General features: G+C 46.1%; 1 protein-coding gene across 1 annotated transcript in view; it reads right to left on the reverse strand.

Annotated features, from left to right (window-relative positions):
* The window catches only part of Pkd1l2 (polycystin 1 like 2), a 113,147-nt gene continuing 99,004 nt past the window's right edge, over nucleotides 1-14,143 (reverse strand). Inside the window, exons 35-43 of the mRNA XM_045143266.1 lie at nucleotides 13,485-13,670; nucleotides 11,201-11,528; nucleotides 10,319-10,452; nucleotides 9,886-10,013; nucleotides 8,159-8,319; nucleotides 5,947-6,157; nucleotides 3,530-3,631; nucleotides 1,360-1,491; nucleotides 1-425 (exon numbers count right to left, since the gene is read on the reverse strand). Coding sequence (XP_044999201.1) covers nucleotides 264-425; nucleotides 1,360-1,491; nucleotides 3,530-3,631; nucleotides 5,947-6,157; nucleotides 8,159-8,319; nucleotides 9,886-10,013; nucleotides 10,319-10,452; nucleotides 11,201-11,528; nucleotides 13,485-13,670 — 1,544 coding nt within the window. The 3' untranslated portion in view covers nucleotides 1-263. The remainder of the gene's footprint in view (nucleotides 426-1,359; nucleotides 1,492-3,529; nucleotides 3,632-5,946; nucleotides 6,158-8,158; nucleotides 8,320-9,885; nucleotides 10,014-10,318; nucleotides 10,453-11,200; nucleotides 11,529-13,484; nucleotides 13,671-14,143) is intronic.

Below are 14,143 nucleotides of genomic sequence, written 5' to 3' on the forward strand. Positions count from 1 at the left end.
TTTTTCATACAATGTGTATGCTTTTATTTCTAGGAGAAAACACATTTGAACAAACAGGCTCTCGCACAGTGGCAATAGTATGAATGTATGTGTAGATATATACATACATGTGTATGTATGCATTCTTATTGTTTTGCTGGCTGGGCTTAGAACTCTTCTACAAACACTAAAACCAGTGCTCAGGAGAAACAATAGAATAATGTACAAGTGCCAGCCTCAGGTTCAGGTTTCCTCATGCGTGGATGATCACACTGGTGAACAGCTTATTCTCTGGGCAAAGCTTGTGCCAGTTCAGGGGACAGAGCCTCTAAGGGTGACATGGGCAGCTCGCTGCTGCTCCGAGGCTCCTCTCTTCTGCACTTAACACCCAGGAAGCTGAGTATTTTTGTCAGGAGCAAATCTGCAATCTCTCCTTCCTCTGACAGCTGCAAAGAAAAAAGGACCCACAGATGGATCTGGAACTTCCTCTTTAGCACTTTTATTTTATTTTATTAAGCTGGGTAACACGTGGCATTTTTATGTGAGTATATAATGTATTTAAGTATATCTTCCTTATTGTTTATTATCCTCTCCTTCCCCATCCTCTTTGTTCCTCTAGACATTTTCTACTTTTTTTTTTTTTTAAAAATACTTATTTATTTGAGAGAGAGAGAGAGGAGGGGGTGCAGAAAGAGAGAGAGAATGGGCATGCCAGGGCCTCCAGTCACTGCAAACAAACTCCGGATGCATGTGCCACCTTGTGTATCTTGCTTACATGGGTCCTGGGGAATAGAACCATGGTCCTTTGGCTCAAAGCGGTTAAGCGCTTGCCTGTGAAGCCTAAGGACCCCGGTTCGAGGCTCGGTTCCCCAGATCCCACGTTAGCCAGATGCACAAGGGGGCGCACGCGTCTGGAGTTCGTTAGCAGAGGCTGGAAGCCCCGGCGCGCCCATTCTCTCTCTCTCCCTCTATCTGTCTTTCTGTGTCTGTCGCTCTCAAATAAATAAATAAATAAATAAATAAATAAATAATTAAAAAAAATTCCATTGTGCAGCTGGGTGTGATGGCGCACGCCTTTAATCCCAGCACTCCGGAGGCAGAGGTAGGAGGATCGCTGTGAGTTCAAAGCCACCCTGAGACTCCATAGTGAATTCCAGGTCAGCTTGGGCTAGAGTGAGACCCTAACTTGAAACCCCCCCCAAAAAAATTCCATTGTGCATATATAACACATTTTCTTCCTCCACTGATGGACACCTAGGTTGGTTTTATAACTTAGCTACAACACAGATAAGCCTCAAGAATATTAAGAGGAAGAAGCCAGGCATGAAGCACATGTGCATATGACCCCATTTACAAAGAGAACAAACCAAAGGCACTCACCTGCTCATATTTTTGCTCCTCGTTGAAGGCCACCAGAATGACAGAGATAAATAGATTCAGCACCACAAATGTCATAAAAACTATGCAGGACCCAATGAGGAAAGAGCCAAGCACTGGGCTGTAGTCCAGGACCTGAGAGGAAGAAAGCCACTCATTCCTGTGTCTTGTGCCCATGTCTTCAGAGCTGAGAGGCTGGATCCAGGAAGATGCCCTCTGCCTGGAGCTGAAAGTGGGGTCTGTGCTGTCGAGCAGCTTGGAGAGGGTGTAGGCGATATCCCTGCCCACTGTGGCCCCTTGTAGAGACAAATGCCATTCCTTCCTAAGGTTAGACATGCCCCCTAGTACAGCCCTCCCCTGATTAGGGAGTGCCTGGCAGCAGAAGCTGGACATCACATTTTGATGAGCAGAGGTCCCTAGGACAGGCTGCCTAAAATAGAGGGGAGATTTTTATTGGCCCAAAGCTCTGCTTGCCAGGCCATATACTCAAAAAGGTTCCCTAGGGGAGGGTAGGTAAGAAGTGCTTTTTTTCTTTGGAGACGGTCTCATGAATCCTAGGCACTGTGTAGCTGAGGATGATTTTGAATTTCCAATCCCCTCTCGTCTCTACTCCCAAGTGCTGAGAGTACAGGCATGAGCCACCATACCCATTGTGGCCATTTGAATGTGGAATGACCCCTATAGCCTCATGTGTGTGGAATACTTGGTATCTAGCTGGTAGCAGTTTACTAGAGGAGATGTGTTGCCAGGAGCGGGCTTAGGAATTATGTTATAGCCCAGTTCCCTTTGCCAGTAGAGCTCATCTCACTCTTGCTGCTTTCTGCCAGCTTTTGTGGCAAAATGTGATGTCCAGCTTCTGCTCTGCCATCTTTTCCCTGCCATGTTAAAACTTCCCCTCAAGACTGTACGCCAAAATAAACCCCCTCTTTCCCTCTGCTGCTTTGATCAGGTGTCTTGTCCCAGCCATGAGAAGGTAACTACAACACCCACCTAGGAAGTGTATTTCTTCTTTTTTTTAAATTTTTTTTGTATTTATTCTTTTTAAATTTTTTTTCTTTTTTTTTTTTTTTGAGGTAGGGTCTCACTCTAGCCCAGGCTGACCTGGAATTCACTATGTAGTCTCAGGGTAGCCTCGAACTCATAATGATCCTCCTACCTCTGCTTCCTGAGTGCTGGGATTAAAGGTGTGTGCCACCAAGCCCGGTCTTTAAAAATATTTTTAGGGCTGGAGAGATGGCTTAGCGGCTAAGCGCTTGCCTGTGAAGCCTAAGGACCGTGGTTCGAGGCTCGGTTCCCCAGGTCCCACGTTAGCCAGATGCACAAGGGGGCGCACGCGTCTGGAGTTCGTTTGCAGAGGCTGGAAGCCCTGGCACACCCATTCTCTCTCTCTCCCTCTATCTGTCTTTCTCTCTGTGTCTGTCGCTCTCAAATAAATAAATAAATAAATAAATAAATAAATAAATAAATAAATAAATAAAAATAAAAATATTTTTATTTTTAGCTGAGCATGGTGGTGCACACCTTTAATCCCAGCACTTGGGAGGCAGAGGTAGGAGGACTGCAAAAAGTTCAAGGCCACCCTGAGACTGCATAATTAATTCCAGGTCAGCCTGAGCTAGTGAGACCTTAGCTTGAAAAACAAAATAATATTAATAACAAAATTAATTAATTTTTTTTAAATCCTTGAAAAACCAATATATGTGTGTGTGTGTGTGTGTGTGTGTGTGTGTAAAATTTATTTGAAAGAGTGAATGGGCATGCATGCCAGGTCCTCTAGCCATGACAAATGAGTTCCAGATGTATGTGCCACCTTGTGCATGTGGGTCCTGGGCAATAGAACTTGGGTCCTTTGGTTTTACAGGCAAACACCTGAACCACTAAGACATCTCTCTAGGCCTTTTTTGTTTTTTTGAGACTGGATCTCATGTAGCTTAAGCTGGCCTTGGACTTACAATGTAACCAAGGATAACTCTAAACTTTTGATCCTCCTGCCTTTGCCTCCTAAGTGCTAAAATTTTAGGAGTATACCACCACTTTGGGCTTATAGCTCCTGGGGGTTGACTCCAAGGCCTTGTGCATGCTAGACAGATGCTCTATCAACTGAGCTACACCATTCCCTACTCCAAGATTCACAAAGGTATAATGGCAATGGCCATGCCCTCGTCCCACTTACCTCCTCATAATTAAAGATCCCCAACTGAAGGCTGATCATCGTTTCTGCCGCATCAAAGAGGGTTTTGTAGGAACGGAGTTTCCAACCAAATACCAAGTTTGTCTGTCACAGAAAGAGTCTTCATGAACAGAGAAAGAAAATACAAAGGTCCTCCCACTAATCCTGCTGACTGAGATGCTGGCCTGTGTCAGCCTCCTTGGCCTGACCAAGCTGTGGGGACATACCTGGACTTGCAAGTGGATGTGTATGCATACCCAGGTCTATATGAGATGTGTTTCTCTGTGGGCCTGTGTGTGCATGACCATACATGTGTGCCTTTATGAGAGTGTACATTGGTACTTACACACATGCACTTGTATGGGAGAGTATGCTTATGCTGTGTGCTCTGGAAGAATCTGCCTGATGACCTTGCCCAGAACCTTAGCTGTGTTCATAGTCCGTTGATGACGCCCACCTCCATATCCACCAGACAGGGAACACTTTCAGCAATCTCAGGGATTCAGCATCCCCTGTCTGAGCTACTACTACATTCATCAGATGGTGGTTCAAGACTCAGTGATGAATCTGGGTGCTCCCAGGCCCCAATCACTTTGTTGTGGTAGAGCTGAAATGGAAGGACAATGGGCTTCTGTCTGAACAGGACTCTTCCTCCACCACATTTTTCCTTACCCCACCCCAAGAATATACTAGGGCTGTGATGTCAGAGGAAGACCTAGAACTCCCTGGCTTTGTAGTTTTGATTTCTAGTCCCAGAGGATTTTTGCCATGTCCCTGAACTGCAGAAGGAGAATTGTGTAAATTCATGTGAACTAGGGTATTTGTGTGGGAGAGTTAGGAAGACACAACCTTTCACTACACATCTTCCACCATTCTCTCAATGCACCCCAGCTGTTCCTAAGGGTGGGAAAGGAAGATGGAAGAGCAGGGATGGGAGGATGCAGGGCTGTGGTGATTGGTATGCATAGTGGGGCTGAGGGAGGATGGAGTGGAATTTAGGCTACTGTGGGCTACAGATGCTAATGGTCAAGAAACACTGGCAAGCATGGAACTAGATGGGACCAGGATGAGGATGGGAAAGGGCCAGGGTGAGAAGATGACCAAGATAGGGCTGAAGTGGGTGGTAACAGGGCTATGCTGCAAATCACAGACTTGTTGAGCTTTAGGGTTGGAGTGAACTTGGATGGAGATCAGGATATGGTGAGGGGCCAGAAGAGGTCTTTGTTTCTCTTATTGCTGGAGAAATGGCTCAGCAGCTAAAGGTGCTTGTTTGCAAAGCCTGCTGGCCTGGGTTCACTTGCCCAGTACTGGCGTACAGCTAGATACACAGAGTGGTGCATGCATCTGGAATTCGTTCATAATAGCAAAAAACCTGTTACATCCAGTTTCTCCCCCTCGCCATTTTTCTCTGTTCTTTGCAAATAAATAGAAGTATTTAAAGAAAGAGTTGAACATTTAATGCTTTTTTTTCAGCCACAATTAAATGTGATTGTCAAAATGTTTTCACTGTTGGGCTGGAGAGATGGCTTAGCGGTTAAGCGCTCGCCTGTGAAGCCTATGGACCCCGGTTAGAGGCTCGGTTCCCCAGGTCCCACGTTAGCCAGATGCACAAGGGGGCGCACGTGTCTGGAGTTTGTTTGCAGTGGCTGGAAGCCCTGGCATGCCCATTTTCTCTCTCTCCTCCTCTGTCTTTCTCTCTGTGTCTGTCGCTCTCAAATAAATAAATAAAAAATGGCCGGGCGTGGTGGCGCATGCCTTTAATCCCAGCACTCGGGAGGCAGAGGTAGGAGGATTGCCGTGAGTTCAATGCCACCCTGAGACTCCATAGTGAATTCCAGGTCAGCCTGGACCAGAGTGAGACCCTACCTCGAAACACCAAAAAAAAAAAAAAAATTTAAAAAAATGTTTTCACTGTTAAGGTGCCAAGTAAAATAGCATTAGCCCTACTTAGCTTAAGTTTATTTTCATGTCTGGGGCAATAAGTACTGGAATAGCTTGTGTACATGGCTGCCTCACCTCCCCATCTCTCCTAGCTTAAGGACAGGGTAGCTCAGTTCGTCCATAGGCACATTGTGATTATTCTACCCACGTCTAGGAATTAGCCAGGCACTTTCAGAGTAATTGGGGTATCAGGAGAACTGGCATCTCCAGGTAGGTCTAGCTACAGAAAGGAGTCTTGCATGAGACACAGTTGGGTCCTTTTAGTCCCAAAGCTTATGTTTTATCACCTCCTCCTGACTGAGGTCCCAGTCTTTGTCATCAGAGGTGGCCATTTTATGAGCTCCCAGCTAAAAGACCCTAGACTCAATATCCATCATCTCCCTTGGGGTTCCCAGGATCTCCTAATCCTAACTGTCCACTCACAGCACCAAGTAGCTTACCACACACAAGCCTGAAATTTTCCCAAAGGAAGCACTCACTGCGATGGAATAAGCCAGGAGCAGGATGATGATGACAGTGGTAAAGCCTGAAATGTCACCCCAGGCACGGCGTAGGGCCGAGGTGACCATGTTCATTTTGGGATTCAACCGGAACAGGTGCCAGAGCTTCACTGTGGACAGGAGCACCAGGAAGGCAATGACGTATCCAAGGGCAGCGTCAGCCGCTGCTGTCTCGCTGAAACTTATCCCCCTGTCGGTCAGAATGGGAAGGCCGTCTCTCAGAGACCATGAGCAGCATAGCTGGAGTTCAGCTGGCTGCAGGCTTAGACATGCCATGATCTCAGAGGCCATCATGTCCAGTAATAGGTTTTGGAGGTAAAGTGGTCCCAATTATCCCAGCTAAGTAATGAGATAGTGATGAGAGTATCATCATGTTTCATATTCAGTCTCAACACGAGTGTGCTATTGTTTTTTGTTTTGTTTGAGATAATGTCTCATGTAGTCCAGGCTGGCCTCAAATATAGCTGAGGTTGACCTTGAACTCCTGATCCTCCTGCCTCCACCTCCCAACTTCTGGGATTATAGGCTAATTTGTTAATATAACCAATATTAAATTTACTTCATTATATTTAGGCATATTATTAATGGCATATAATATATAAATAGTAGGTGTGGTGGTTTGATTCAGGTGTCCCCCATAAACTTAAGTGTTCTGAATGCTATGATAGGTTCCTAGCTGATGGAGATTTGGGAATTAATACCTCCAGAAGGCAGTATATTGTTGGGGTGGCCATAAGGTGTTATGGCCAGCTTCCCCTTGCTAGTGTTTGGCACATCTTCCTGTTGCTATTGTCCACCTTATGTTGGCCAGGGGGTGATGTCCATCCTCTGCTCATGCTATCATTTTCCCCTGCCATCATGGAGCTTCCCCCAAGTCTGTAAGCCAAAATAAACCTCTATTTTCCCACAAGCTGCTCTTGGTTGGGTGACTGCAATACTAAATATCAGAGGCTTAAGGTTAAAACTCAGTGATAGAACAGGTACAGGAGAGGCCCTGGGTTCAATCCCTGAGACCAAAAAGAATATATATATATATATATATATACATACATACATACATACATACATATATGGTATATATATATATATACACATATATAATAAGAACATAATCTAATTAGCTATATAATTATAAATTATATCTTTATATATAGCTAAGAAAATGGACCAACATGTGTTTTATTATAAAAATATGAATGTAAGTATATAAAGTATAATTATTTATATAACAACTAATTATACAGAATTTATATGGTATGTGTATGTGTATGTGTGTGTGTATATATATATATTCTTCTAAGAAAGCAGGCCAATCAAAGATGGTGATGGGTTTGAAAGTGATGATAATGGTGGTAATATATCTTATAGTTTTTGTTGTGGTAGTTACTTTGAGATGGGTGGCAGGGGGTGCTCACTGATTTTTCCCGTGCTAGCCTTGAACTCCTGGGCTCAAGTAATCCTATCTCAGCCTCCAAGTGTGTGTCATTAGGCCTTGTTTAAAGTTCTTTTTTGTTTTTAGCCTTTTCTCCCCTAGGCTGCTTTGGCATGGTTCCTACACGGCCATCTTAACCAGAAGTCTAAAGTTTTTAAATCTATTGTTGTCTATTTTGTATTGTTGTTCTATACAGACATGTCTAAAGAGTCCTCTTGGGGGTTGGAGAGATGGCTCAGCGATTAAAGGTGCTTGTTTTTGGAGCCTGATGGCCCGGGTTCAGTTCCTTAGCCACCCAGACAAAGCACAAGAGTCTTGCATTTTATTTCAGTGGCAAGAGATCCTGGTGCACGCGAACACACACACACACACACACACACACACACACACACACAAAATAATAATAATAATAATAGAGTCCTCTCTACCTGAGGTGGAATGATAATAGGGTGCGTGAGTGTGAATATGATCCAAGTATGTTAAACGCATGCATGAATATGTCACAATGAAACCTATCCTTTTTGTACAATTAATATATGCTACTAAAAAGTAGGGAAATGAAAGAGACCTCTCCACCTCCATGACATCTGCTCCAGGCCCCACCCAGGCATGAATTTAGGTGGCTGCTGCAGTTACTTTTATCAGATTGTCCCTCTATCCCCCCCGAGGGCAACATTTCCAGAGCCTCCCATTGATAAAGCTGGTGGGCCAGGGGAAGGAGAAGGGGAAGGGCAGGGGAGCCAAGAAGAGGCCACTCACTGCCCTCTGTGCTTCCTGTAGCGCTGGATGTCACGCTCTGCCAGGACAGCCCTCTTCACAAACATTGCCAGGGCACTCCAGCTGGCCAGGATGATAGCAAGTTCCAGAAGATTCCACTTGCTGCAGAAGTAGCCCCATTTCTGCTTCTTCATGAGCTTACCCTGGGAAAAAAAGCCCAAGGTTCAGCTAAAGCCATACCAAAGGGCCTCTGGTAGGAACTGCTCTGGTTCCAAATGCTTAGGGTCCCTGGAGGCCTTTCTCAACCTTGTATGCAGACCCATCTGCTCTCACCACTAACACCAGCTGCAAGACTGGAAAGAAGTAAATATAATGTGTGTGTGTTGGGGGGGAGGGGGAGGTGGGAGTGTGTGTGTACTAAGGGCCTCCACATACCAGGCAAAAACTCTATAACTGAGTTTTATTCTCAGCCCTCTTTTTACTTTTTATTTTGAGACTGGCTCTATTAAGTTGCCCAGCTGGTATTGAACTCACTCTATAATCTAGGCAGACCTTGAACTTGCAGTGGTCCTGGCTTTGCCTTCCAAATGCTGAAATTACAAGTGCAAGCCACCATTCCCAGCTTGGTACCCTGTTTTAGGAAGCTCATAGGGGTGAGTTGCCTCATGGGGGAGGTAAGTGCAAAGGCCAAGTATCAGAGTCTGGATTCAAATTCTGATCTGGGGTCTGAGGGTGTAATTCAGTGTCGGAGTGCTTTTCTAGCATGCAGAGGCCCTGCCTCTGACCAGCCTCAGACACATGATGTCTGGGCTTTTGTGCCTTCCTCTCTGCAGTGAAGCAACAGGATCCATGTCTTATTAAAAGAAGAAAGCCACATAAGATCCTTCACACAGTGCCTGTCTCACGGTGAGCACTGAACCCATCCTGACTTTAAAGGTTGATAGGCCAAATGTGGAGGCTCACACCTGTATTCTCAGTACTTGGAAGGCTGAGACAGGAAGACTGCTAAGAGTCTGAGAACAGCCTAAGTTACATAGTGAGTTCTAGGCTAGTTTTGGCTACAGAGTGGTGAGATTCACTCAAACAGCTAACTACAAACAAATAAATAAATTGTTGGAGCAGGGGGATGACAGCCAAGAGACCTACTTTAGGAATGCACCACGGCAGTGAAGGAAAGTAAGAGAACAAGCTGGGCGTGGTGGTGCACGCCTTTAATTCCAGCACTTGGGAGGCAGAGTTAGGAGGATCACCATGAGTTCAAGACCACCCTGACACTACATAGTGAATTCCATGTCAGCCTGGGCTAGAGAGAGACCCTACCTAAAAAAAAAAAAAAAAAAAAGACAGGGAGAGATAGAGAGAACTTTACCTAATTCGCAGGGACCCAGGAGAACCAAAGCTGCTAAGATCCTCACATACTAAATTCACAGAATCCCCCCAGCACCAGGAACAGCCATCCACCCTGACCAACCTCTCAGCCCAGCTCTTTGGACCGTCTCAGTTCAGCAGGCACAGGACAATAGCATACCCACCCACCCCCAGGAAGGACCACCTCCGAGGAGTACCAGCCCCACTCCTTCCCGTGCCCGAGGCTGTAAACAGCAGCCTTGGCCATCCAGCCCTCAGGAGCCAAAGAAGGTCTTCAGACAAACCCTCAGGTAAAGTCTTCCCAGACTTCTGCCTTAGGCCCCACCTCAGGTAGATATGAAAGAAGACAAGGGACCAGGGCACCCCATTCAACCTCACTGGGGAGCCCCTGTTTCTCTTACCTGCACCACCATGTAATAGAAGAGGAAGAGGAAGTAAGCAAGCTCAGCCGCCACCACGAAGGGGTGCCAGCCATCTGTGAAGGGGTACAGGCGCAGGCTCTGCAGGGTCGCGTGTGTGAAGAAGGTTCCTGGGGAGCAAAGCACTTTTTGTTCACCCTGCCTGCTTAGAGCCATGGCTTCAAGTGGGAGCCCTCAGATCTCATGACTCAAGTCCTCTGCAGTGCTGGCAGGGTAAAGACAATGGATGCAGACACCCAGAGTGGACACAGGTTGGACACCCAGAACAGTGGACACACAAGAAAGGTAAACCAAGACCTACACCCCCAAATTTCCTAAACAGCTCTGCACTGGAACCCTGGCCTTGAGGCAATGGAGACCAGTTAAGTCAGGAGAAACAGCACAGGGTGAAAGTTTCCCAGGAGAACAGACTCACCCAGGGCACTGGTCTCCAGCGTGAGTGTGACAATGCAGAACAGGTTGACATTGGCATTGTAGACAGTGAACTCCACAAACACGGCTCTGGTCAGGGCATCGAGCCAAGTGTTGTCAAAGAGATATTGGAGAACTCTGTGGGGGAGGAGGGGTATTTTGGCATCTCCAATCTCTAGAGAGTCTCTGCTAGGGGCTACAGCTTCCTATGGAAACATTTTCCCTGTGCTCAGCCTGTGGCATGAGATGTTGGTTCCTGTGGTCTCCTGGCCATTGGAGAGAAGTTCTCAAAGGGGGCCCCTAGACCAGTTTTTGGAACCTGTTGAAATAGAATAGCTGGTGCTGGGGCCCAGAGAGGGATGTGTTCTTGGATGAGTCCTCCATTCTGGGGAGTAGAGTTCTTTTTCAGTCTGACAGCCATGGTGTTAGAGTGACCTTACAAAGCACGGGGGCTCAGGCAGGCAGCGGCCGCAGCAACCATAAAGCCAGCTTCCCTGGCACTGCCAGTGTCATGTGTTGAAAAGAGCATGTGCCCTGGGGAGGGGGCAAAAGGACCTGGGTCAAATTCTAGCTGTCTTTTGGGGAAGCTAGTACCTTTGCTAGTCCTTGTTTTCCCCATTTGCAATGGTGTGAATACCAGCTCCTTTAGATCACTATGAGGAGAAGACAGAATGTGTGTGTAGTAATGAAAACTGGAGAGGGCCTTCACTTCCAAGTCTGGAAACATGCTAAAAATCCTACTTGCACTATTCTAACTGTCCCTTTCCTTCTCACAGTGAGGTGAATGAACCTGGCTCAGTCCTGTTTTGAAGGCTACATCCTTTAATCCAATATGAACTTTAGCAAATGGCTTCACTAAGTTGCCAGAGAACCAAGTCTGCCTTACCTTGATGCACTTGGGCGATCTGTCCCCAAGGGGACCACGTAGCCACCTCCCCCATACACAGTGAGTTTGCCCCACATGGGATAACCTTGGCGTTGGCTTTGGCTCTGGTACTGCCAAGCCTGGGGAAAAGCATTGCTGTTATTGAGGGTGGAGACATTCCAGCCTTCTCCATAGTCTGCCAGGTCTTCAACATCCAGGGAATACGCTGCACGGCATCCATCCAAAGAAGCCTGCAGCTGCCGGGCTAGAGGACAAGAGCTCTCCTGGATCCTCACTTGGCGAATGTGGGCACTTCCAACCAGTTTGGAGTTCCCGTCAGTAACAAAGCCTAAAGATGAAAAGCTGGGTGGGCAACTGTATCAACTGAAATTGGCCTAATGTATTCCATGCTCCCAGACCTAGTTGCTAATGTGAACTTCCATGTACCCATCAGAGAGAGCCAAGAGAAGCCCATGGCTAACCTTAGGCTGCATTTATTTATCTTTCCATCTACTGTCTATGTAAGAACCCCATCAACTTGTCATCGACCTGCACACCATCTGTATCTTCCTCAACTCTCATATCCCAGTGGTACCATGGCCTAGTCACATTGCCTCTTCCATGTTTGGTTTGGATGTGGCATGTCCCCTATCAACTCATGTACTTGAACATTTGGTCCCCAGTTGTAGGCATGTTTGGGAAGTCTGAGGGACATTTAGGAGGTGGAGCCTTGCTGGAGGAAGTATGTCCCTTGGGACGGTCCTTGAGGTGTTACAGTCCAGCCATACTTGGAGCTCTTATGCTTCCTGTTTCCTTCCTGCTGATGTGATGCCGGCTGTCTGCTCCTTCCATACTTTCCCCACCATGGCTGACTTCCCCTTGAAACTGGAAGCCAAAATAAACCACTTCCTTCCTGCTTCCTGTTGGGTAACTGACACAGGTACCACCCTCCCTTTTCATCACCACTCTGCCATATCCCCACCTTGGCCTCCATCATGTCTGTCTAGCATCCTGTCTCAAGACACTTTACTCCAGCTTCCAGAATGAGGCTCCATAGACCACCAATTTGTGTTGCTCTCTTGAGTAGAAACCTCCATGATGCCTCTTTCCTTTAGGATAATGTGGCTATCCAACCTCGTCCCCCATCTCTCTCCTGTGCTGCTTCACACTCAGACACCCATGGCAGCCACACTAGGTGCTTTGCAGTTGCAGTTTCAAGGATACGTGGTTTTCTCGTGCTATTCTCCTTGCCTAGTCCACTGTACTTACCTGACCAATTCAGGCTTGCCTATCCCTATTTTTTTTAAAAAATATTTTATCTATTTATTTGAGAGAGGGAGAGGATATAGATAGTGGGCATTCCAGGCACCCAGCCTCTGCAAACAGATTCCATATGCTTGCATCAGCTTGTGCATCTAGCTTACATAGGTCCTGGGGGATCAAACCTGGGTCCTTTGGCTTTGCAGGCAAGCATCTTACTGCTAAGCCATCTCTCCAGCACAGGCTTACCTATCTCTTATTCAAGACATTCTTCATTCTGCATTATGGATTAGCTGTCCTTCCCACACACAGCCATTTGATTATCTCTCCTTCAAAGCATAGGGTCTATTACGTTTTTACATGTATATATGTGTGTGCATGTGTGTATGTATGTCTGCATGTGTAAAGTACACATGTGTCCAGATGCATGTACAAGTGAAACGTAAATGTCAGGTTTCTTAATCTCTCTCTATCATTTTTCTTTTCAAGGTGGGGTCTTGATCTAACCTAGACTGACCTGGAATTCACTATATAGTCTCAGGGTGGCCTTGAATTCATGGAAATCCTCTTACCTCTGCCTCCTGAGTGCTGGGATTAAAGGCATGCACCACCACACCCAACTTTTTTTTTTTTTTTTTTTGAGGTAGGGTCTCTAACTCAGGCTGACCTGTAACTTACTCTGTAGCCTAGGCTACCTTGAACCCAGCAAGATTCTGCCTCAATACCCACTTCTACCATATTTTATGGGATAGAGTCTCTCATTAAACCTGGAACTCACAGACCAGCTAGCTCAAGGGATCATCCTGTCTCCACTTCCCCAGGTGCTGGGATTATAGGCATGTGCCACCAAATCTAGCATGTTACTGAAGACCAAACTCAGGTCCTCATGCTTGTGTGGCAACTGCTCTAACCACTGAGTGTCTTCCCAGTTCCTGGTGGCTCTTGCTTTTCTTATGAGGCAGATGCTACCCGTGACCTGCACCTGCTCTCAGACAGTCACATGCACAAGGGAGTCTGACACAGTCTCAAGGCCAGATTACTGTACCTGGGTGATGACCATACAGGTTGCTCACAAGAGTAGTGTTTGCCCACACAAAGAAATCTTTGAAGCTCAGCACAGCAGAAAAGCCTTGAGTGAAGCTGTGCTCGAGGTGTCTGTTGAAGTAGTAGGCACTGGGGTCCCTCTGCCCATAGGCCACCAGTAGCAGCATCCACAGGAAGCCCAGGTAAGCTGAAAAGTATACACAGCCTGGGTCAGGCTTAACTCCCACCAAATCTAAGGTAGGGAAAGGATCAGTGCATGGCTCAGAATAGTGCTGGTCTCATAGACAGGCCCTTTGCCCCTTTGGTACCAGAGGTGGCAGAGAGGAGGGAAGTGCACAGACCACAGATTTTAGCCATTTCTTCCCCATGCGTCCTTTGCAAATGATTCAGCCCTTTTGTGGCTCATTCCTTATCATTCATATAATTCTGAGACATAGGATTGTGATGGATCAGTTAACAGGAATATGATTAATGTCAATTATGTTATTATTAATGCAATATAGCACATTAACATATACCAATTATATCAGTATATTAAGTAATTAATATTAAGATTAATCAATATTAATTAACATTAATCATAGCATATTCAAGTTAATATGAATATTAATATAAAGCATTAAAAACAAGACCTACCCAGAGTTTGTGCTTTATAAATGT

This window comes from Jaculus jaculus, chromosome 1 (assembly GCF_020740685.1).
Source record: "Jaculus jaculus isolate mJacJac1 chromosome 1, mJacJac1.mat.Y.cur, whole genome shotgun sequence".
In the NCBI taxonomy this organism is placed as follows: Eukaryota; Metazoa; Chordata; class Mammalia; order Rodentia; family Dipodidae; genus Jaculus; species Jaculus jaculus.